The sequence below is a fragment of the Stegodyphus dumicola genome, chromosome 5 (assembly GCF_044657685.1).
Source record: "Stegodyphus dumicola isolate Sdum_Otavi_A_Nest chromosome 5, ASM4465768v1".
NCBI lineage: Eukaryota > Metazoa > Arthropoda > Arachnida > Araneae > Eresidae > Stegodyphus > Stegodyphus dumicola.
In genome coordinates this window covers 105,525,522-105,552,328 of record NC_140772.1, presented here as the reverse complement: position 1 = coordinate 105,552,328, position 26,807 = coordinate 105,525,522, and the positions used below count along the sequence as shown (strand labels likewise).

General features: G+C 30.9%; 1 protein-coding gene across 4 annotated transcripts; it reads right to left on the bottom strand.

Moving 5' to 3' along the window:
- Positions 1 to 1,933: 1,933 nt before the first annotated feature.
- Positions 1,934 to 26,788, bottom strand: LOC118203688 (protein FAM161B-like). Of its 4 annotated transcripts, none has more exons than XM_035375970.2 (4): positions 25,240 to 26,788; positions 15,692 to 15,859; positions 11,655 to 11,757; positions 1,934 to 3,432 (listed from the first exon to the last, which is right to left on the bottom strand). In XM_035375970.2, the coding sequence occupies exons 1-4, from the start codon at positions 26,430 to 26,432 to the stop codon at positions 3,415 to 3,417; spliced, it is 1,482 nt and encodes a 493-aa protein (XP_035231861.1). In that variant the 5' UTR covers positions 26,433 to 26,788; the 3' UTR covers positions 1,934 to 3,414. The 4 variants fall into 4 exon arrangements, with proteins under 4 accessions (XP_035231861.1, XP_035231860.1, XP_035231858.1 ...); XM_035375969.2 differs by lacking the exon at positions 1,934 to 3,432 and adding an exon at positions 3,728 to 3,985; XM_035375967.2 differs by lacking the exon at positions 1,934 to 3,432 and adding an exon at positions 3,728 to 3,972 and having other exon boundaries at positions 25,240 to 26,787.
- Positions 26,789 to 26,807: the final 19 nt, after the last annotated feature.

Sequence of the window (26,807 nt, the reverse complement as noted above, 5' to 3'; positions counted from 1 at the left end):
GTCTTGCGTAAGATCAGTAACTGCTTTATCCAAATTCTCAGCACAATCCACGGGCATAGAAACAGGAACTGTAGCAAGTGCTTCAAAGCTAGTAGCAGCAACGGGAGCCGTCTTGACAGTGAATTTCAACGGTTCTGGAATGGGAGCGGTGAAAATCTTTGCAGCTTTGGTCAGTGTTTTCCACGCTTATCAGACTTGAGAAACAGCTTTCGCTTCCTTTCAGCTTGTCTCCCATGAAATTCGATCATTATCGGAAAACTCTTAAGAAGATGATCTTTATCGGAGAATTGCTGTGCAAAATAGCATTCCTTAACCATAATGGCATAGAAAATCTTCTCAGCTATACGTGGTGCCGATTTCACAGGCTTGCTGTTTCTTAACTGCTCTTGTAAAACATCTACATTATGAAGAGCTTCATACATCGCTTTATTATCAGGATCATCAATTTCATGACCAAACTTTAGAACAATAGCATAAGATTGATCCATGAAGACCGAACGATGCTCATTAGGTATAGCGATATTGCACGAAGCAAAAGCAGGGAAGACTGCAGATGAGATGTGCTGATTCACTGGAGTTGGATTTTTTAATAATGAGAGGAACTGGAGATCAAAGATGACTAAAGAGTCATTACGGAGAAGTCTTCAAAAGAAGGCATCGGCCTGTCTGACAACATAAGATAATGAGGCATATAATATATTTTATTGCCTCTTTTGTACTTATAACTAGTAGAGTTCTGTGAAAAATTTCACAAATACTGCACATTCTGTCTGCCTGGTAGTATAAAGAACAGGATGTTAAAATAATAGCTAAAAATAATTATTAAACTTGCCAAGAGTGAAACTATGTCTGACATTATATAATAATTACATGCTTAATCACAATAAGAATGCTAACGATAATGGTATTGTATTCTGAAAATGCAAGTGTTACATTATGAAAGTACTGTCTCAAATTGTTTCTTTTATGTTGGTAAGTTAGTCAAATAGTTTTTGTTGCTTCACCTTAAAATCTGCATCTTTATTGCATAGATATATATAATATGTATGCTGTAAATAATATGTATAATTATTGAATATAAGAAAAACCATCACAGTTTTTTAGTGTTTTAGAGACAAAGGGGGATTAAGCTTACATTTAAGAAAGCATTATATATATCAGTTTAATATTTCAACAAAATTCGATGAGAAGTATTAGACTAAAGCATCTGAATACTGTAACATAAGATTTTTCTATTCGCTATAAAATAGCAGATATATAAATTGAATGTAAATTCAAAATACTATTTAATATTGATTTCATCTGATATTTTACCATGAACCCAACTGACAGTGCATCTATTTAAAGAATGTGAAGTTTTAGGCTTTTGACAAATATATTGCCATCAAAAATTTAAATATTAATGCAAATCCTTGATTTGAATAACACTGCATTGTTGGCTTAGTATCTATTTAAAATATTGATTTGTGAAATTGCTTAAATGATATCACTTACATAATATGCCCACATAAAATATCTTCACAATATAAAAAACTGCATCTTTCTACTGATAGTATACACCCATATAAAAAAAAAAATTATCATTTAATGCCAGACCAATTTATATTTTTCTAGAATTTTCAATTAATATTATTGTCACTTTTTATGAATTTTTTTCCATAATAAGGAATGTTGCCACTTTTTGTAAATGTTGTTTTCATATAAAAAGTACAGCAGTATTTCTATGTTGTTAGATAATACAAAAATCAATTAGGCTTAGTTTCTCCAAATTTCCATCGATTCCTTTAACAGGACTGGAGGGGATGATATTTTGATGCATGCATTTAGGAGAATGGGGGGGGGGGAACAGATGTGGATACCACAATTTCCTTGTATGAGTTTTAAATTAAACACTTTTTTTTTTGCTGCACTTCATTTAAACTTGTTTCCTTGAGTTATTTTTAATTAACTGATCCCTCAAAGCATGCTACTGAAAATTTTGAAATTAAATATCCTGATCAATTTTTGTCGTATGGCAGTTAAATTTCTTATAATTTAATTTTTTCATAATGAGTATAAATTTTTTCCAAATATAAGTGGTGTAGGAAACAGGTAACCGCATTAAAAGTTAGATTTCACTACCTGTTGACAATTATTATTTTTTTAATTTGACATGCCAAAATATGAATATTTTCATCATTTAAAATGCTTCTGTAATTCATTTCATCACTTCTCTCATTTCCACATCGTCTTTTACGGTTCCAGTTTCTTCTGGAAGCTCGACTTTCACCTATTGGAGCTGGTCTCGGACCTTTTCTTGGCCGACATTTATTTCTTCTTGTTGGGCTTTCTTCTCTTCCAGTCCGGCTTTTCCTCTGCCATGGCTTTCCTCTACAAGCAGGTCACTGGCATTCACTCGCAAATCCCACTTCTGACACCAGTTGTTACGTACTTCCTTAACGTTCGTACGAGGTTTGTGCGGATTTGCAGTGAATAATGACGACACTTGATGATGAAGTATCGAAACACACTTTATTTAGCCAATATTAATCAGGACAGCTCCAAAGACACTTTTTACAGTCATCGAAGATCTACTATACACACGCTGACACAATTAGCGACACAGCCTTCACACTGTCAGGCAATAACGGTGAAGACAGCTTCACTGCAAAGCACCCGAGTACAGCTCCCGACTCTGCTAGGTCGTTCTCCAAACTCCATGTACTCTCAAGACTCTCTACGCTACAACTCGTGATGCACTCAACGACACACAGAGTACAGCTCTTGACTCTTCGGTTCAGTCGTTCCCAGAGCTTAACACATTCTCTCAACAATGCACTAACCACGATACACTAAGAGACTCTTCGATGCACTCGACGACCAACTCTGCGCTAGACTTCGATACACTCGATCAATGACTGACTATCAGCTTGCTAGACGAGGCATACACTCACTGACTGCGGGCCAGCAGGGTTTATATAGCTTTCGGCTTGTGCTCGAGAACATTCTGGGCTAACCCGGTAAGAATTCGTTCTAGAAGGTTCTCCAACCGTCCATGGTATATTGCCAATTTTGTTGCCAAATGTGGCAACTCTAAACCTGCTTTGTGGGAAAGCTATCTCACCGCGTCTGTACATTTCGTAACAATATATGTTTGGCACTGCTTGCTGGCAGGAAAAAGGGAGGTGCATAAATAGATGTTATAGTAGTTCCATAATAAAAAAATTTCAACAATTTATGGCTATTCATTTTTGAATTATGTGTGATACATACATATATACCTACACACAGACATCATGAAACAAATCCATTTTGATTCAATTTAAATTCATTTTACAGTTTGTTTGAAAAGAGAGTCCTTTATTCTGTCTGTAGATATAGACATCATGCAAAAAAATCGTCCAAATTAATTCAGAACCGGCCAAAATGTATATTTCAGTTGAAATATGATACCTGAAATATTCGCGATTACAATATATCCTTTACTTTACAGAAGGAAATAAAGAGAATCAAAATATCAATGTTAAGCCTAATACTGATTCAAATAACAAAGATTATTTTAGAAAAATAATTTTAAAATATTATATAATCGTAATTAAATAATTTTTAGAAACAGGGATATCTGTATGTGTACATAAAGTATTGATTGACCAGAATGTATACATAAATGGCTACCAATTTAATGACTACAATTTTAACAAATTCATGATAATTTATTAGATATAAATAGTTTTTTAAACAAAATACATCTCACTGACATAAATATTTTTATCAATATATTAAAACAAGTATATACAAGAGACTCATTTTTACGATTTATTAATTTAAATGTGAAAATAAATTAGTAAAATTATATATCATTATTAGCTATTCAGATGCATCTGAATCACTCTTTTCAAATGTAATTTCTGATTCATTATCTGTAGTTTGTAGTTTATATGTCACTTCTTCAATACCATGACTTACATTTGCTTGGAGATTATTTTTCTTTTCCTATAAGAGTATGCTAAAAATTAAAAACACATTTTCATTTTTAAAATCAATCAGTTTTCATATAATATGCTTTAAAGCTTACATCCATAGGTTACAGGATTATTTGGATGTGGCAAAGCATGCCTAAGAGGAGAGTTGCCTTCATGAAGAACTTAAAAGAGAAACTGGCTCATATTAACATTACAGATGGAAAAAGCAGAAAACATTAACCATGCAGCCTCCTATTTGCCTAGGTTCGAATCCAAGTTAAACTCCCAGTATTTAGTGGTTTTAACCATTCGACCATTGGTGAGCTGTATTCCAAAGATGGTTTGTTTACAAAGCAAATCAAAGAATAAATGTTTGAGAAAATAAATACACATGTTATAGTTTTACAAATGTGACTAGAATTTCAGAAAGAACCTTTGAACAAATACATGTAAAAGACAAAACTCTAACTTTCAAAACTCCTTAATCTTTTTCTTAAAAATAAAAAGTAATTCCTTTTTGCAATTTTAAAATAGTGTCTGTTCATAATTAATTTTTCCAATATATCTTTTCTTTGAATCAGTTCTTTAATTTGATATCTTTGCAAAACAATATTACAAACCATACAAAGTAATACAGTACAAAGTCCGAAATCCGGAATGGTCGGGACTTCGGGGGTTCCGAATAATAGATCATCAATTTAAATCTTGTAAGATGGCATGCAGAAATGATACAATTAAAAATATGAAATCCTAATTTATGAAATAAAGAGCAATTATGATCTAAAGGGTACCAAAATTTACAAAAATAATAATAAAAAAAAAAGCTTAATATTTATTTGTTTACTTTTATTAAACATTTCTTTCAATGAAAGTTGTTTAAGATGCTTCCACAAAAAATTCAAAAAGTTCCTTCTTTTTTCTTGTGTCATATACAGTGGACTTTCCAATGCCATACTCCTTGCATAATTTTGAGATGGATATGGCTTTATCCACTTTTTGCAGCAATTCCACTTTTTGTTTAATGGACATCGAAACATGGTTTCGCTTTGTAGATCCTTTGGAAAGTCCATAATTGGAAACTTTTCGACATAATCAAAAGTTCAAGCTTAGTTTTTATAAAATTGCCGTAATAATAACAGTCTGCAAAAAAAAAAAAAAAAAAAAAAAAAAAAAAAAAAAAAAAAAAACAATAAGTTGGATCAAATTAGAAGATCAAGGAACAGCGCAGTCTGCTACATGAATTGAAATGCCTTAGAATCAGTAAAGATAATTTTAGTCTAGCTTAATAGCCTCCGTTATACATTATTATCTGTGTATCACAAGATTGGCGACGAAAGCCAAGTTGTTTCGCTAAATTTTGTCTTGCTCCTATTGCATACTGAATTAAGCCTGAATTGTATTTGTTTAGTTATTTACTATACCTACGTTTATTTCTTGCACATACTTCAAACTAATCCGAGTCCTGAATAAACAAACTCCCACATATACTTAACCCCTTAACTGCCGCGGTCATATATATATATATACGCCCTTCCAAACTACTATCATTTGCTTTTCACTGCTACCCGTAAAATTATTCACAAAGCTTTGGAATGCTACACCACAATGATCTTGACAAAGTACGCGAAGGAGGATACTATTTCAGAGAAGTGTGGGGAGAAACTGGAGTGAGGGGTGTGTCTATAAAGTGGTGAAAGTAATGACTGCACGGTATTGGCTGGTGTTGTTTGAGTAAAAAGTTTTTTTTTAAAATTCTGTGTCCTCCATTTTTGTTTACTTTTTGTAGTAGGTTCCAGGAATAAAGAAAGATATAACAGATGTTTCAGATCCATTTATCTTTTTTGAATTATTTTTTGATAAACTGTTCATGCTTCATATTGTTACTGAAACTACCCATTTTGTAGATGAGTATATGAACTAACACCTTGCAAATGAAAAATCAAGAACAAAATCATAGCATTCAACCAGTTCAGAAGAAATATATGTTTTTTTAGGCATACTGATTTCACAAGGTGTAACACTGAGACCTGGTATTACACTTTACTGGTCTAAAAATGAATTGATCGAAACTCCATTTTATTCTTTTTTATTATAAAAACATCATTTTTATTATACTTACGTGTTTTTATTATACTTTTACTCAAAGCATTAAATTTTGTGCATTCATTTTTTCTTTTATTCTTTATTTTGTGAAAGTAAACAGTTTTTAGAAAATAAATCTTGCACTTATTTCCCCCTTAATACATTGCATAACTACCGCACGTCTGTGTGAAAAACCGTGGCACTGGGAAATGAATCTTGTACGTTTTCCACAGCAGTTAAGGGGTTAAGGCTTTATCTAGGGCCGGCGCTCAATACCGCCTGGTGCAGTCTCTATGGGTCCTAAATTCTGCTACAAAGCACTTTCCTAAGTTCTAAATTTTCATTGTGCCTAAACTTGCAGTCTCTATGGGTCCTAAATTCTGCTACAAAGCACTTTCCTAAGTTCTAAATTTTCATCGTGCCTAAACTTTGGATCCCAGTGCTTTCCCTAATTCATAAAAAATTTTCATCCCTTAATTTTGTTGCTCGGTGCTTCCCCAAATTCCAAAAATTTCGTCTTCCCTAAATTCTGCCACCGTTTCTGAGTTTATGGTGAATAACATATCAGTTATTCTTAATTAAAATAGCACTAAATGTAATCTTTTGGCCCAGGAGTTTCATTGACAAAATCTATTTTTAGCATATGAAAAAATGTTTTTGGTGAATTTTTCCTCATCTACATTTCTTAGATATTAAAAAATCTATAATCATTGCCAAGCATAAAAGCATGCATTTGTTAGTATAAAAGGTTGCCATACATACTCTTGTTATTCAATTACTAGTATTAAAAAAGTTTAGACATCACAGCATGAGTTATTACTGAAGCTGTCATGTATTGATAAACATGCGGTGATAAAAGCAAAATATAATAAATAATGACTTGATGACTCACCAGGTCGCCATCAGGGATATAAACTAGGTGAATGTTTTGGTTTCAGATGTATGCCAAGTAGATAATCAGCTACGGAGCCAAATTATTAATCTCACAAATTTATGCTTACATGATTGTTTTTCCATAACAAGGTATTTTATCTAGTGCATAAGTCAGTGTTTCTCAACCTTTTAGTATTCATGGCCCAATTTCCAATCATAATTTTCATCGTGCCCCCCCCCACCACATACAATAAAATGTATACAATAATAATGTATTTTGAGTATTTTGGCGCTAAACCTACACTACAACTTTAATTTTAAACTTTACAAATTACCAAGAATACGGAAACTTATTGACATTTTGCGACACCGATCCTCAGCATTGAAAAAACAAGAATCCTATGCCTTTTTATTGCTCTTGCATCCCGCCATGTTGGGCATTCTCACAGTTTCGCGAGAAGTTTCGATTTGTCTGGAATTTGTCTGGTCAGCTTAAAAGTTAAGTTAGAAGCGTGCGTAGATGTGAACAAATGTTTTCTCGTAGGGAGAAGGAGAAAGTTCTATGACGCCAATTTCAATTCCAGACAATCTCATTCGAGTCTATCCTTCTATCGCTATTGAATCTATTCTGAATGTGTACGTTATATATATTTTTGTGTAATTGCAATTCACCGTATTAAATATTCACAGCAGCAGATTTATGCAGAATCATGGATAAATTTTCAAGCGGGCGTAAGCGAGCATTAGACAATAGACAAGCATCAATAAGTACACAGCAGAGCGTGGTTCCAAAAATAAAATCAAGAAAATATTCTCAAGAATACTTAAATTTTGGTTTCACTAGTACTGAAGTAAATGAAGAAGAAAGACCCATTTGCTCAAAAATGTTGGCTGCAGACAGCATGAAACCTAATAAACTTAAACGAGATTTGAAAACGCTTCATCGTGAGTACGTAAGCAAACCCAGAGAATTCTTCGAATTAAAATTAAAATCATATGAAAAGCAAAAATCATTGTTTAAAAAAAACTTTGTCTGTGAATGAAAAAGCTTTAATTGCCCTTTACAAAGTTTCATATAAAATAGCCAGATGTAAAAGGCCTCACACCATTGGTGAAGAGCTTATTTTGCCAGCCACAATTGAGATTGTAGAAATTATGTTTGGAGATAATTTTGCAAAACAATTGCAGTCTATACCTCTTTCAAATGATACTGCTGCCCGTCGAATTGCTGATATAGCTGAAGATGTAGAGTGTCAGTTTTTGTCGAAGTTATGTAACAAATTGTTTTCAATACAACTCGATGAGGCAACAGAGAGTAATAAAGATGCTCATTTCATTGCTTATGTTAGATTTTGTGATGATTTGTCAGTAGTAGAAGAATTACTTTTCTGCAAACCAATAGAACTCAAAGCAACAACACTTGCATTATTTGCTATCTTAAATGATTTTATGAACGAGGCAAACATAGAATGGAAAAATTGAGTCGGAATATGCACCGATGGTGCTCGTTCTATGTCCGGAAGATTCCAAAGTATTCAAGCACTTGTGAAACAAAAATCGCCACAGTGCATCTGGACACATTGCATGACCTACAGAGAAGCTTTGGCTTCCAAGGAAATGAGTCCTGGTTTGAATATTGTGTTAACTACGGTTGTAACTGTAGTAAATTATATAAAAATGAGACCCCTGAAATCAAGAATCTTTTCCGCACTTTGTAAAGACATGGGTGCAGTACATTCAGCGTTACTATTTTATTGCAAGGCAAGATGGTTATCACGAGGGAAATTTTTGCAACGTGTTTATAAATTAAGAGAAGAAATCGCTGTTTTCCTAGAAGAGGAAAACAGACGAAAACAGACTGGAAGCTGAAAATTTTTGCTATATTTTATTTGTGATGAAATTGAGCTACATGGTCGACATATTTGAGAAATTAAATAACTTGAATCTTCAACTGCAAGGAGCAAATACACATATATTGGATACAAGTGATAAAGTTAATGCTTTTTGTAGGAAATTGGAATTGTGGAGTAGAAATTTAAAGCAAGAAAAGTTAATGTTTGCAAGTTTGAATGATTATATTAAAACTTACAAGGCTGAAGAACAACATGTAAAAGTTGTTTTTGTAACCATTAAAAATCATTTAGCAATGCTAGCAAAGAATTTTAAAAAGTACTTTCTTGCTGACGACAAACTGATATCAAGTTACAAATGGTTGAGGGATCCATTTCAAAATACTCCTGAAGGACTCTCAATTGAAGAGGAAGAAACCTTCATAGACTTCACGGCAAGCGGCGAAACCAAAATACAATTTAGTAATAAATCACTCTTTGAATTTTGGGCAGGAGTGGATGGTGAGTTTTCTGCACTAAAAACAAGGGCATTTCGCATTCTACTACCATTTTCAACATCTTACCTTTGTGAAACTGGATTTTCTGCTGTGGCTTCTTTGAAGACAAAATATAGATCTCAGCTAAATATAGAAAAAGAACTGAGAGTGTCTATTTCTAATATTAAACCCTCCTTCCAAAAACTTTGCTCTGCAAGACAGGCCCAAGAAAGTCACTAATAATTATTAAATTTGTTTTTAATTTAGTAAGTTGTTTTAATTTAATAATTATTAAACATAATATTAATAATTATTAAACATGCCAAAATGTATTTTGTTTTGTATGTGTGTTCTTTCCTTTCAGTCACTTAATCAATTTTTTTAAATAACATTTTCTCTTGGATATGCTCGCGCCCTCCCACCATTAGTGTGCTCGCCTTCCCCTAGGGGGGTGCGCCCCAAGAGTTGAGAATTACTGGCATAAATGAAATTAATAATCATTATTTTTAAGTGAAAATCTCCATATGTTTTATTATGGAAGGAAAAATCAAATGTGCACGCGTAAAGCATTAATAAAAAAAATGTTTGTGGCTTTGAGGTCCGGATTTTAAATCATTCCGGATAATGGACGTCCAGATTTTGGACTTTTGTACTGTATAAGATTTAATAAGTAAAAATCACATCTCATGCAAAATCAGAGCAATACCTTTGTATAATATATTTTTTGAATCAAAACTTTTAATTGCAAACAAACCAATAACCCTTTAATGAAAAGATAATTCTATAATCCCAAAAAGCTTTTAATAAAATAACAGAGAGAAATAAAGCAACTTTTGCATTAAAAACTCAAGAAATAAATATCATTTTTCCTTTTTCCTTCTTCTAACTCCAATTAGAATGAGGCAAATTTATATTTTCTACATTTTGTAATTTTCTAATATAAGAAATAAAAATATTAATGAATTATAATGATTAATCATACATATTAAGATATTCAGTGACATTTTGAATAAAACACAGTAAACAAGAATACGTCATAAAATTTTTAGATGCCTTTTATAATAAACAAACAATTCTTTAATTTTTTTTTTAATATTGCCAATATTTTTGTAAACGTATTTGATTATCACTTGCTATTATCAGATTTTTGAAACTTTTTTTTTTTTTTTTTTTTAATATTTGGGAAATGTAATTTTTGCATTTATGAAACAGATGAGCATAAATGTGAAGTTTACTAATATTAATAACTAAAGATGAAGATTTGTTTATGAATACTTTTGGTTCGTGGTTTGAGACTTTTGTTTTTTTGGGAGGACAAATAGATAGAGATACACTCTTGGTATTACACACTTGAGTATAGTTTTTCTAAAGGAATCCTTTGAAAATGAAATTCCGTTCTGTAAAATACAGGTTAAAATGGTTTCGTTTTTGAGTTTGCCTTTGCAATCACCATTATCTTCTGCAGTCAGTCACATGATATAAAGCGCTTTTCAGTATCAAAGTGGTGATCATTTTGGGGATAAGACAATATATTTTGCCAAAAGAGAATAAGGAAGTCAATCAGAAGCACCAAATGATATTCATGACAGCAACAGAGAAGAGTTTAAATAAAATATGTACATTTAACACAACAAATGAATACTGTATGTGTACTATTTAACATAACAAATGAATACTGTAAGCATATTTTCAGATTATTTTGTCAAACTGCAGCGTCAAGCGCATTCTTAAAACATCATTCAGTTATAAGAATTTTACAAAGACAGCTATTCAAAATCTTTATAGCCCTTAATTAGTGTGCATGTTAAGAGATTTTTTAAACCTATTTTATCATAGTTATAAATAGAAGACAAATATTCGAGAAAGAGAATACTGAGAATATAGTGATGTTAGTTTTTAATACCCCCATATTATTGCAGTAATTTGATTATAGTAGGCTTGAAAAATAAGATTTGTCTCTCTCTCTCTCTTATTTATTTATTTGTTTACTAATTTTTGAATAAATGCAAAATTTTTCTTTTTGACTTTTTATTTTTGAGAAATTTCCATTTTTTCAATGTGAAAATTACATATCCCAAGGAACAGAATAATATTTATTCCATGAATGCTATAAAAGCACAAATTCAGTTACCAAGTGGTTAATAATGACAATTTTGTTTTATTTAGACATACAACATGGCAGCAATCTGTATATTTTCATTATATTATTCTGCTTTGTATTCAGATTCACATTTTTCCTTATTTTTTACAATAGTTTTCTGAATCATAATTTGATTTAATATTAAAATTTATTAAACTGCATATCTAGTTTTAAAAGCTCAGATATTTTAAAACATCCTTATATTAATTTGGAAGACTGATCTGTTTTAATCCCAATATAATATTAATATAAATCAAATTTAGAATTACTTAGCTGTTTCAAATAGACTTACTTTTTTTGATTGTCGCTCTACAAGAAGAAGTTGTTTTGACACTCGTTTCATCATTTCTTGAAGTTCCTTTTCATATTCATGCTCTCTATCTATCTGAGAAACTCTAAAAAACCATCACAGTTGTTATCATTTGATAAAACAGTTTTTACCAACTGCTGAAAATGTTAACAAGAATATAAATATTTCATTACTTATACAGTTTGAAGACTGTCATCGATGTTTTCTATTTAAGATATGCAATATACTCTGTATCAAAGAGAACATTTATAGGAAATTAAAATATTCACCTACCTATGTATGCTGTGATTGTACATTCAACTAACAAACAGGAAAGCTTGTGGCTTGAATTTTGGTAAGGGCAAATATAATTTCTCATGTTCCCTGGTTTGAAATGTCTGATAATCACTATAGTGCAACCCAAGCTAAAATATAGTGGACAATAAATAGTTACCACCTGGATACGGTCAGCTGCATCTCATGTCTCTTCCCAGTCACCCTTTTGGTGAAGGAGAATAGTAAAATTTATCGTGTCCCCAGCTAGCATATTCTCATGGTACATTCATCTAGCAAACTGAAAAATCTATGGTTTGAATCTTAGTGAGGCCACAGTTGATTTATCATGTTTTGCGATTTTATAAAAATCTAATGGTCTCTGCATATTGCAAAATACATTTCAGATATGCAATGGTATAAAGATTTGTTATCTAGGGGTTGGGTTCATGAACCTTGAGTAAACTGAAGCAGAAAAATAATAATATATTTAAAAATACCCAATTCTAGTTATCATGATAAAATATTTGATAAATGTCTTATTTTATGAAATTTATGATATGAAAATTTTTTAAAGTTTTATTAAAGGAATTTAATAATTTTATTAAAAATAGCTATCTGTCTATTTGTTTTCTTTCCTTTTTTCCTCCTGAAAACCTATATACATAGTAAGTGAGGCAAAGTTTTCAGTCCAAAAATTCAATGGTGAGTTTTCAGAGAATAAACACGAATTAAGATCCCATTAACACATATTTACTATTTTTAGAATGATGCATGTGTGTGTGCGATGATTTTTTTCACCCACAATAACACTTATATGAAACTTTAAAAAAATTCTGTTTTCGGCAGTTAAGTTTTCTATATTCATGTAAAGTGCTGATTAGATTTTGGATAAAAGTGGAAACCAGAAGTGGTATTTTAAAGGAAGTCCATCACAGTTTTTAATGGATAACCGGAAATGGTGCTCTACTTGAAGCCCATAACAGTTTTTCATAAAAAAAATATATATATATATATTATAATATACCGTATTTGACGACATAGAAGACACACTGGCATATAAGACACACCCTTATTTAGAAGGCCACACACATGTAGATGTAGAAAAAGTTATGTGGACTAAAAATAGCATTCAGTATTGAAAGTTAACCCATGTCCTTCACGTATAAGAAGCAGGTAACTTTTTTGAGACCAAATTTAGGAAAAAAAGTGCATCTTATATGCCGTCAAATACAGTAATTCAAAACTTTTCAATTTTAGTACTTCAGACTTTTATATCAACGGTTACAACATATTATATTTTGGCTAAACCTGATAAAGTGGAAGTGATACTTTACTTGAAGCTCCAAATAGACTTTTGTAAAATAATATATTATGAGATAATTTAAAGCTTCTCAAATTTGGTGTTTAAAATAGGCATGTAATTGAGAACAACATATTACATTTATAGGCATTAAATGTATACTTGGAATTATGGTAAATGTAATAAGCTTATTATGGAGACGAGTTCTCATTATGAAACAATTAAATATATTAGCCTCATTTCTCAATTTTCTGTCCATTTTACTTTTGTATCAAATCGCTTTTCAAATAAAAGGATGCTGCCAACAAATGTTATCTCTGTAGTATTATCAAAGAAATAATATAGCAAATATAAATTATTATATATTAATTATAAATATAATTAATGAATATAAATTATGATATATTAATTATAAATATAATTAATGAATATAAAAATTTATGGCAAAAATTCACACTTTATTAAGAATTCAAAAGATATGCCCTTTTAGAAATTTTGTAATCATTAAATTATTAACCTGTGAATCCAAAACAATATAGACCAGAGGATATACTGTTATGAATGCTTAAATCAAAGCATAATGACTGATGTATTAGATCAGCACATATAGTTATCGTTGCCTATTGTATGGGAGAAAAGAATAATAAAAAAATGAGTATTGTTTAAGACTAACACTGAGTCAAAAACTTATATAAAAATAACAATTTACTTACAAATGATCAACCAGAAGTGATAGTTTACTTAAAGATTATTCTATTCCACTAATTCCATGTCTTAACATGGAACTGGTGGGAAGTCATATGATGGGCACATCAGATTTTTGATAATAACAGATTATATTAGAATTCTCTCAGTTTCTCTCTTAACAACTGAACATTGCTTCCACCTGAAGCTGATTTTACAGTAAATCTCATAGTCTCCTTTTTTGATAAAAAATAATATTCTTTTCCACTGATTATGTTATTAATGTTAAAATCTGTTTTATTTCCCCCCCATAAGATATTAAGGTAACCTTTCCCCCCTATTAAGATAACCTTTCATTTCACTATTCTAAAAATTTTCACTGAAAATCATCAACATGATTCATTAGCAGTTCATTTATGTCATCAACTTTAAAAGAATCTAGTCTTCACTATCTTTCTTATAATTGAAACAAGCAGTGCACATCCAATTAAAATTGTACTTAAGTTAAAATTAAAAAAAAAAAAAAAATATTAGAACACTATTTTAGCGTTCTATAAAAGTTTGTGTTGCAGACCAAATTTTTAATCAAGAACCCCCCCCCAGTAAATGTGTCCTGCTGTACCAATCTTAAAATCTGGTCATCTTAATACAGTCAAAAGTCTTTAATCCGGACGTCCATAATCCGGAATGATCTATAATCCAGACCTCAAAGCTACAAATTTTCTGTGCATGCATTAACACATTATGCATTGACGCAAGCGCATAATACCTTTACGCATGCGCATAATACTTTTACGCATGCGTGTTTAATGTATAACGGATGGTATAAGCTAAGCTAAAATTATCTAATTATCTATTTCAGTTAATGTTGCAGATTGTGTTGTTCCTTAATCTTCTAATTGGATCTTAATCTTCTAATCTAAATAGCTTCTAATTTTTTGCAGACTGTTAGAGCAATTTTATAAAAGTAAGCTTGAACTTTCGATTATGTCAAAAAGAGTTTCCGATTCTGGAGCTGCCAAAGGATATACAAAGCGAAAGTATGTTACGATGTTCATCAAACAAAAAATTGAATTGCTGCAAAAAATGGGTAAAGGCATATCCTTTATTTCTCTAACCATTCCGAAATCTGTTTATCAATTTCACGCTGCTCTGCAGGGGTGGGAAACGTTGCGGCATGCAATAAACTTGAAGTTGATCTGTTAGCACTATCCTTATCTTCAGGGCAGATGTTTTTATTTTATTAGCCTTATAATTCCTTACTAAATTTAGTATTTCATCTTGATGTACTCTGGTATGATTTAAATCAAATTCCTCGTCATCACTAAATATCACGAATACACATCAAATAGTTTTCTGGGTGCAATTTTCTAATTTCGATTATGCGTAATGTATGCTTTAAGCATGCACACATTGAAAGAAATATTTAATAAAGTAAACAAATAAATATTAAGCTTCTTTTTTTTTGTAAATTTTGATACCCTTTAGATCATAATTGCTCTTTATTTCATAAATTACGGTTTCATATTTTTAATTTTACAATTTCTGCATGCCATCTTACTAAATCTAAACTGATGATCTATAATCCGGAAACGCCAAATTCCCAACGAGTCCGGCTTAAAGACTTTTTGACTTTTGACAAATTATGCATAATACATAATTTGTGACAATATCTAAATGAGATAAAATCCATTATTTCTTATAATGTTCATTAAGATACATTTAATCCACAGAAATAAATGCATGAAAAAATCATAAGAAATATATTTCTTATACTCACCTAAAGCTCTGGACTTTTGCTTCAATTTCCTTTCTAAAATCAGATGTCATATCAAAGTTTTTAAGCCTGGCTTGAATATTTTTTTGAATTTGTTTTAGTTTTTTAGTAGCTTCTTCTTCAGAATGCACTTCCTCTTCATGCATCCTTTCTCTAGCAATTATTTCTTCTCTTAAAAAAAAAAAAAAAAAAAAGAAGGTACAAATTCAAAATTTTTACTTCAATATTTTACAACTTAAAATTGCAGAATGGAAACATTTCAGTACTTATGACGTAAACTGTAATTAATTCATAGAATGTTTAAAAATGTTTTGTTAAAATAAAATATAATACATTATGCATTTAAAATTATATTTATAACTGTTATACATTTTACCATTCACAGGCAACCTTAGATTTTAGAGACTCATTTTTAACAGGTACAGATAACATGCACTATAATTTCTTACTATATCTGAAAGATCCATCTCTAAATCAAAGTGCCAAGGTCATACAGACATCTGCTTTTTGAAAACTTTTTTATAACTCATCCTAAATAGACCATAAATTCAATTAGGTTATTTATAACCATAAATTAAATTTTTTATTCTTTCATCCTATTTTGTTACATTTGCACATTTAAAACCCACCTGAATTGCAGAATAATACATTATTTACATATTTTTATTGTCATAATGGATTTATTTCATATTATGACTACAGTCAAAAGTCGTTAATTCGGACACCCATAATCCGGACCTCAAAGCTACAAACTTTTCTGCGCATGCGTCGCTTTGACGCATGCGCGTAAGACCTTTACCACTGCAGATTTGCGTGCGCAAAATACGTTTACGAACGCGCGTTTAATGTATAACGGACAGGATAAGCTAAGCTAAAATTATCTATTTCAGTTAATGTTGCAGATTGCGTTGTTCCTTAATCTTCGAATTGGATCCGGATTATTATTTTTTGCAGACTGTTAAAGCAATTTTATAAAAGTAAGCTTGAGCTTTCGATTATGTCAAATAGAATTTCCGATATATATTTACTAATATGTAAAGGATCTACAAAGGGAAAGTATCTTTCGGAGTCCATTAAACAAAAAGTGGAACTGCTGCAAAAAATGGATAAAGGCATACTCTTCGTTTATCTAAACTTTAACGTTTGTTTATCTTTAACGCCGCAGCGGTGGCGTGCAATGAATTGGAAGTTGATCTGTCAGCACTATCCTTATCTTAAGGGCAGATGTTTTTATTTTATTTCGCTTATAATTGCTTACTCAAAGTAGTATTTCATCTCGATGTACTCCGTCTTTGATATGATTTGAATCAAATGCCTCCTCATTATAATTCGCTTCCGATAGCGAAGAAAGTGACAGAGGTTATTGAAAGCGAAAAAATTTCGATTGACAAATTAGTCGGTATTCTCAACACAGCAATTATAGGACTTGAACAGCGGAACTTTATAACTGAACAAGAAATTATGTCTGTTTATAGAATTAAAGAGAAAGTATTATCACATGAAACAAAGCGACTTAAATTGAAGAAAATGTTTAATAAAGTAAACAAATAAATATTAAGCTTTTTCTTTTTGTAAATTTTGATACCCTTTAGATCATAATTGTTCTTTATTTCGTAAATTACGGTTTCATATTTTTAATTTTATAATTTCTGCATGCCATTTTACCAGATTTAAACTGATGATCTATAATCCGGAATCGCCGAAGTCCCGACGAGTCCAGATTAACGACTTTTGACTATATTTCCAATTTTTAGCAGTGTTTTATTCCTTAATTTGTTAAAAAAGCTAAGCGGACCTTACGGCAAATATATTTAAACGTTCAGAACTCATTACTTAAAGGAATTATTCCAAATTATTCATCCACTTTATTTTCACATTGCTACAATTTTCATTTATGAAAGAGGCATTTCTCACATGAAATATTTCAAATACTGTAATATTACTGCAAACATTCCTTAAAACTGCTGTTTAGTTGTGAGAAGCGTTTTCTAAATAAAATTATTTAAGAACTACAAATGTTCATTCTGCACTTAAGAAATCCTTTGATACTGATGCACGCACGTCTCTCTCTCTCACACACGCCGCACGGACTTTTTTTTTAAGGTATTAATTTGTATGCCAAGAGGAATGGTAAATTCACAGACTGCCCTAGGTGGCATAAGCTCTAGTTACCAAATAATAAAAATTGCCTGGAAGTGACTGTGGTCATCACAAGGAAGTTTCATGTACAAAGATAATACAATATAATGAACTTAAGCAAAATTTTATTAAAGTTTTCTTGTTCAAATGATCATTTACTTTACTCATTGGAATATTTGGTCAGTCTAATAAGCTTCTGAAGTGTATAATGTAGATTTTCAGGGATAGCTTCTTCTAATAAGACCTTGTTTACAGTGGATGGTTACTAAAATGAATATCATTTTCGAAGCTGAAATTTGAACGTTTAAACTGCCTTGAAACTGTGTCATCATAAACAGTGCTTCTTTTGCATGTAATACAAATTTTATAAACAGTCTGACTAGCATTTTTTCTTTTTCTTTATTAAAAAAAAAAAAAAAACATAACACGATTGATGAAAATCAATTTCTGAGTTCTTCATTCTTCACAACAATACATAGCAAATTACATAACACAGGCAAGAATTAAGCACTATGACGAGAAAAGCCCATATTTAGAAACCCGCTTCAATTCAGATCATATGTCTCATATATATACATATATATGTAGTATATATATATGTCTCATATATATACATATGTATATGAGACATATATATACATATATATGTATATATATATATATATATTCAACGAAGAATCTATATGAAAAATTTTTGAAAGCGTGATTCATAATAGCCTACAAAATGTTCTTGTTCTTGACTACTGTGCTATGATCAATCTGGATTCAGAAAAGATCATTTAGCGGTCCATCATATCCTTAACAGTATCAAAAAAGTTGGCAAAGCATTCACTAAAAATGATGCTGTCACTGCCTGCTTTATTGATGTTGAAAAAACATTTGATAAAGTAATTTGATAGAGTAATTTTCCTGCGTTCCATCATTAAAATTATTTCATATATAATTCTTAGCTGCTACTGAAAAAGGTATTTATTTACTTTAATTTATCACTAAATTAAAAAAAAAAATTCATATGCATTTTAAGTTTGATATAGCTTTAAACATATTGACCACGTTACTACAATAATAGCAAAACTGCTATTATTTCATATTTTTAATTGTATCATTTCTGCATGCCATCTTACCAAATTTAAATTGATGATCTATAATCTGGAATCGCCAAAGTCCTGACGAGTCCAGATAACAGACTTTGTAGTGTACTTGGATTAAAATTAAATAATGACACTATGAATTTCACATTTACTAACATAGTTTTATATTATTCACATATACAAACAATTTTATTTTTATTAATTACATCTTTATTAAAAATAATAATTAATATTTAAACTGAAAAAAATAAACAGGTTAAAAAATTTAATACTTTCTAATTTAAAGTTTGTACGATTTAAAAAATAGCAAAACAGTAGTATATAATAATAATAATTTAGCTACTAAGTGAACTAATTAAAAGATAAAATTTTAATACATTTCTGATGTTAACTTTGTGAACAAATTCATAAAGTCCATCTTCTTCAGGCTGGTATTACACACTGCACATCATATACTACCTTGTACCTCAGTGGTCAAGCTTATTACCTTTTTTTTTCTGTTTAAGACCAACTTCTTAAGCTAAATTAATAGGAAAATTTCTGTTCTAAGATTATAAAAATAATCATCGTAATCGTTATCAGCTTACATATTAAAAGCCTACATTTAAAAATAAGATTTCGGGAGAGGGAATTTCAGTTTTACAACAGATTTCATAGACCTCATCCGATATTTCTTCCACTGATTTGCACAAAGTCATTAAAACTATTAAAATTCTCAAGCAATGAAATGCACCAGGTTATAACAATATAAATAATAAATCCCTCAAGATGCTACCTAAATACCATGGTTAAAATATTGAATACTTGTTTTGATATAAACTATTATTCTAAAAACTGGAAACTTGCAACTATCATTCTATTTAAAATAGAAGGAAAAATTTTTAAATTACGTGAAAGTTACAGACCAATCAGCCTTTTCTAATCTATATGAAAAATTTTTGAAAGCGTGATTCATAATAGACTACAAAATGTTCTTGTTCTTGACTACTGTGCTATGATCAATCTGGATTCAGAAAAGATCATTTAGCGGTCCATCATATCCTTAACAGTATCAAAAAAGTTGGCAAAGCATTCACTAAAAATGATGCTGTCACTGCCTGCTTTATTGATGTTGAAAAAACATTTGATAAAGTATGACACAACAGCACACATTCTTCTGAAAAACCCATCAAAAATGGTATTCCGGTTCAATGTTCCCCCCTACGATATTAACATCTTCATAAATGACCCCTCAAGACAATAAAATTTTTAAATATATAGATGATACCACTGTTATGACCTGCTCAATGAATCCAATTAATGCATTCAACAAACTGCCAAAATATCATCTAACATGGGTTTAAAATTTGGTAGATTAAAATAAATCCTGCCAAATGCTGCACTGTCATCTTAAGAAGAAACAAAACTGATGTTACTATTCCCAGAAATATCATCATTAATAACTGAAATTCATACAGTAAATGAAGTCTAATATCTTAGCATTATCATGGATAGCAAATTAACTTTCAATAGCCCTGCTAATAAAGTTATTAAGAAAACAAAAACGGTGTTCATGATTATTTACCCAGTAATGCATAGAAACTCCAAGCTTTCAGTGGAAAATAAACGTAAATATATATTTAAAAATGCTATTGCTACATGGTCCAATATTACCCAAACTCAAAAAATTTCAAGTGCTTCAGAATAAAATTTTACATCATATTCTTAAAGCTTCATAGTTTCTGACCAACGAACAGATTCATATTAACTTCAAAACTGATTCCATAGATAGCTACATTTCTACCATGCATAATTTTTGAAATCATCAATAGCTCATCTTTCAACACTTACCCATATTTGATGGCATATAAGACGCACCCTTATTTAGACGGCCACACACAAGCGAAAAAAGTTTCAATAGCGTGGTTTCTTTTAGTTCTCACGTTTTGTCAAAGCCAAATAAACAATTATTGAATGCAATTACCTTCACATATAAGACGCAGGTAACTTTTTTGAAACCAAATTTAGGAAAAAAAGTGCGTCTCATATGCCGTCAAATACGGTATTAGAAACCTTTCAAATCCTTTTCCATTTTGCAGACTGTTAGAACAATTTTATAAAAATTAAGCTTGAACTTTCGATTATGTCAAAAAGAGTTTCCTATTCTGGAGCTGCCAAAGGATCTACAAAGCGAAAGCATGTTTCGATGTCCATTAAACAAAAAGTGGAATTACTGCAAAAAATAGATAAAAGCCTATCCGTAAGTATGGCAAAGTTCACTATATATGACACAAGAAAAAGGAACTTTTTTAATTTTTTGTGGAAGCATCTTAAACAACTTACATTGAAAGAAATGTTTAATAAAGTAAGGAAATAAATATCAAGCTTTTTTTTTTTGTAAATTTTGATACCCTTTAGATCATAATTGTTCTTTAAACTGTCTTGAAACTGTGTCATCAGAAACAGTGCTTCTTTTGCATGTAATACAAATTTTATAAACAGTCTGACTAGCATTTTTTCTTCATTTCAAAAAAAAAAAAAAAAAGCATAACACGATTGATGAAAATCAATTTCGAGTTCTTCATTCTTCACAAAAATACATAGCAAACTACATAATACAGGCAAGAATTAAGCACTATGAAGAGAAAAGCCCATATTTAAAAACCTGCTTCAATTCAGATCATATGTCTCATATATATATTCAACGAAGAATTTTTTAAGAGTAATTTTCCTGCGTTCCATCATTAAAATTATTTCATATATAATTCTTAGCTGCTACTGAAAAAGGTATTTATTTACTTTAATTTATCACTAAATTAAAAAAAAAAAAAAAAAAAAAATTCATATGCATTTTAAGTTTGATATAGCTTTAAACATACTGACCTCGTTACTACAATAATAGCAACACTGCTATTATTTCATATTTTTAATTGTATCATTTCTACATGCCATCTTACCAAATTTAAATTGATGATCTATAATCCAGAATCGCCGAAGTCCCGACAAGTCCGGATTACAGATTTTGTACTGTACTTGGATTCTCATTTTGACTTTGAAATGTGCACTACCTTCCTCAATTAAATTCCATTTAATGGAAATTAAAATTTTGTAGAAGCTTACAGCTCCAAGAAGTCGATGTGATTTAGCCTCATCCAATTATGAAATTCCACCAAACATGAAAGTTGGCGGAGATGTAGCCATTCATTCTTAATTTAGTTAGATAAAAAAGAGAAAAAAATGATGGATAGAGCATTTAAAAAAATTAAATGTTTTAATTCTTCTTGTTCCGTCACACTGTTTATCTGCTTTCAAAGCTGTGTATCATCGCTTTTTTGATGCCTGGAACTTTAAACTTGGTTAACTTTGAAAACAGTTCCAAATATTAATCTTTTTTTTTTTCAAAATGAGAGGGGAAAATATAACTTATATCCTTCTTAATAAAAATTAAACTGTGTTATTGAGAATAAATTTAATTTAAATTAACCCAAAACAAACTTTTTATGACTGTGTAATGACATTATGCTTATCCATTACTGACACTAAATCACACCGTCTGACGATAACATATACAGAGTGTTTCGTTACTAGACCGACAAACTTGCAGGGTGTGTAAGGGGTACAGAGAGAACTCGGAATCACATAGGAATGCAGGGTCACAAATGTCATAGTTGCGAGCTATGGTGCAAAGAAGCAGAGAGAAAGAACAGAAACAGCAACATATTAATGGCACAGAAAACATTTTATTAAGAGGTTATACTACAATTTGCATTCAAAATTACGACTCAAATTCGTTTGGCAGACCTGACAGCGGTGTTGCATGGAATTCCTTATGTTATGAAAGCTTCTTGGCATGTCGCATATCCTCCCGTCTGCTACAGATATTCAAGTGAAAAGGAATGTGCCTCTCATATACCAAACTCTTCATGTGATCCCAGAAGAAGAGGTCCATGCATGATAGGTCCGGTGATCAGGTAGGCCAATGAACCAAACCAGTATGACCTATCCACCCCTGTCCAAAGGTTATATCGAAGTGTCGGCGGATGTCAGTCGTGTAATGTGGAGGAGCCCCATCATGCTGGTACCACATGGAGCGACATAACAATGGAGGAACATGTGCTGTGTCAAGAAGTTCGGGCAGGGCTTGTTGCAAGTAGATCAGGTATATATGTATATATACACATACACACATATATATATATGGCCCTACCGGCCAAAGAACTGGGCAGAAGGTATGGTCCAATGAGGCAGTCTCGAAGATTGCCAGCTCTAACATTGACCAAGAAACGCTCTTAAGCTGTACGTGGTTGCGTACGATGTGGGTTCTAGGCGTTATGCTGATTGAAAGTTCCCTTGTGTGATGTATGCTTCAACCGTGAACAATATGGAGGCAGCAAATGGGCTGTCTGTAGCACCGTGTTGCAGAACTATGTAGCACATATCCTTTGGAGTGGATAATCCTCAGATTTTAATAACGGGAAGTGATGAAGATGGTATGAAACCTTCTGTTCAGTGCTATCTACTGCAAGACTGCCGGGAAGAATCTTCTAGAACATGAGGAATTCCATGCAGTGCCACTGTTCGGCCTGCCTAACGACTTCTGGTCATAATTTGGAATGCGTGCTGTAGTACAACCTCTCAATAAAATGTTTTCTGTCCCATTAATGTGTTGCTGTTTCTATTCCTTTTCTCTGCTTCTTTGCAGCAAAGCTCGTTACTATGGCATTTGTGACCCTGCATTAATATGTCATTCCAAGTTGTCTCTGTAACCCCTACACAATCTGCAAGATTGTCGGTCTGGTAGCGAATCACCCTTATGTGTTAATAGTATTATGGGCTTTATGATGTCATTACAGACCTCTCATTTATTATATTTTTTCTAAAATAGATTTAATCCTACTATATAGAAACTCAATATGATTATGTGAAGAGAATAAAATTTCTAAAAATGACATAATGTACATATATTCTATAACCAATCAGTGAGCCAATAAAAGTCCAAAGTTAAATCGTATTTTGGTTTAATCCTAGTATACCGTGCACACAAGATTTGACGACATGATCAGCAGTAAATGAGTGCTTCTGGTGTTGGTGGCCTTACCGTATACTAGGATTTTGCATGTATTTTAATAATTAACAGCCATAAATATTTAAAACACAAGACTTATAAATATTAAAATGCAAAATTTAAATGTGTATTTTTAAAATACTGTGTTATTTTAAAAATAATGTTAATTTCCATTAAAATGTGTTATTTTAAAAATAAAATGATGTCATTCATTATACCATCCACAGCATAAAATTATTTAAAATATCATTAATAATAAAATCAATAATTCAAATAAAATTGCAAAATTAAATTAATTTTCAATATTTAATAGCCATAAATAATTTTTAAAACACATTATCTTTTAAATAAAATATCAAACAGTACAGAGGACGAACTACGGGTTCCCATAAATCGATGTTTCAGCAATGGGTGCCATTGTGCCAACAAATGCACCAAATAACTGTACACCCATCTGTACATCCAAAGTAGCACTGAAGATTATGCTATAATTCTCATGAACTTCTAACATCAAAATTGGCATATATGTCTTATATAAAATAAAGATCATAAAATTCTTTATGAATTAGTATGGGATAAAAATAACAATGAAATCTCTCATTTGATCTCAAGTATTTTAGGCATTCATATGGTCAAAAATATATAAATGACCTGTAAATATTTTGATTGTAAAAAAAAAAAAAAAAAAAAAAAAAAAAGGCGAATATCATAATGCAAATAAATTTTGATACTTCCTAGTTAAAGCAGAAATTGTCTTTGATGACATTTGAAATTTGCATACTATAGGATAGGGGATTAAGTGTCCGATTCTGGTGATTAGGTGCTTTAAAACAAGGAAGTCTCTAAATATTTAAACAAGACAAAAAATATTAAATCCAATATTTTCAAGACTGCCAACTCTATTTACTCAATCTTTAAATTCAGACAATATAGAAGAATCTCAGTTTTATCAGTCATAAATAAGACCATTATAAAAGCTGAGCTTGATATTGTACTTTTCAATTACACAAGAGTGATAATCATCAAATCCAAAACACATAGTATTAATATATACTCCATACATAAAGTATCATGTTTTTATTAAAAAAAGTAATATAACAAAAAATAAGTTTCTTTTTAAAAATTATAATTACATGAAAAAATAAAAGCTCTATTTCTGAAAATATAACATGCAAACATTATCAAACCCATTTTTTAAAATCCTGCACAGGATAATGAACTGGTATAATGACTATGGTATAATGACTGGCAGAACCTCTTTTAAATTAGAATGTTACCTAATACGACTCTTTCGTAATACAGCAGCTGTTGACATACGAACAGGAAAATAGGAAAACGGCAGTGTTTGAATGGGCTTAACACGTTTTTTCTCACTTAAAATTTCTGCAATACTTTTCTCTTCTTGAGGACAGTGCAAGTTTTTTACTTTTGCATTCCAGTTTTCCATTGTTTCTTTGCACTTTTTTGTATACAATCTTTTGGTAATTGCAGCAATATTTTTTACTTTATCTTCTTTTCGATTATTTTCTGATGGAGAATGATTTAAATTATGAGCGGAATGAGATCGTGGAATAATTTTAGGAGAAAATGGGAGTTTTGAATTTTTTAAACTTTCCTCTGCTCGATGAGCAATCAGTATCTTTCGAATTTCTTCTTTGTTTTTAAGATTTTCAGAGATTTTGCTACTTATTATATTTTGAGGCAAAGGTTTTGCTTTGAAATATTCTCTGGGTTCAGTAATAGTTAAATCACATAAAGATTTTGCCTTAGAAGAGGCACTGAAGTTGAAAGGCTTTATCAAATTTTTAGTTACTTCAATGCATTTTACTTTTCGCTCTATTTTTCTTTTCTCATTTCTTTTGACCATCTCGCCATATAATGGCAAATGTGTGCTCTTAGGAACTGGTTTAGTATGTATTTTCACTTTTAATTCTTTTTCAGCTTCATAATTTAATTGTTCTTTTAACTTGGAAATTTTACGTTCTTTAGCCACCACCCGTTCAGTATCTTCAAAGCTAAGAGAAAATGGTTGAGGAACAGTGACTTTCAGTTCTGGTCTCAATAAACATTTACTTAGATTTCGATCATTTAAACATCGTTCTATATTATAATCTTTAAGCTTAAATGAACTGCTTTGTTCATAGTGTTTCTGAAATGGAATTTCATTACATTTATATAAAACAGACTGAGAGGTAACTCTCTCACAACAGCAACAAGTGTTTCCTAAAATACTACATGATTTAAGGCAGTGATTATGCTTACATTTTGTGTCATTAGAACTGAAGGAATTATTCTCATCAGAAACTGAATCATGCATCGACGAATTATTTGGAGCCATTATTTCTTCATACAGTGATTGAATCTGCTTTAAAGCTTTATTTGCAGTAACTTCAAGATTCCGAATATCCTCTGTCTTGTCTCTGCTACTTACAGGGACAGAAAATGCAGAAATCTCTGAACAGAATTCCATACAGATCAAATTCTCAGCCTGAGTCCTTCAATATCAGGGAGTTTTCATGGCTTGAGCGCTTTATCATAACGCACGTTATTAAGAAACAATTATCGCAACAGCAGACTTCATTTCTTAGAAAAGCATTAAAAAACATATCAAAATTTTATTACACAATATATAATTATACGAATAAGATACTATGCATAAAATAATGCTCGCTTTTTTAATTCATTAATAATACACTTTTATGATGCTTTTATTCACTTTAATAGTTAAGCTTACATCCCGACATACAACGAAAACGTAAAATATATCAACAAATCGCTTCTTTCGAAACCGTGCTTCAAATCTTGACTAGGTAATGAAAAAAAAAAAAAAAAAAAAAAAAAGTTA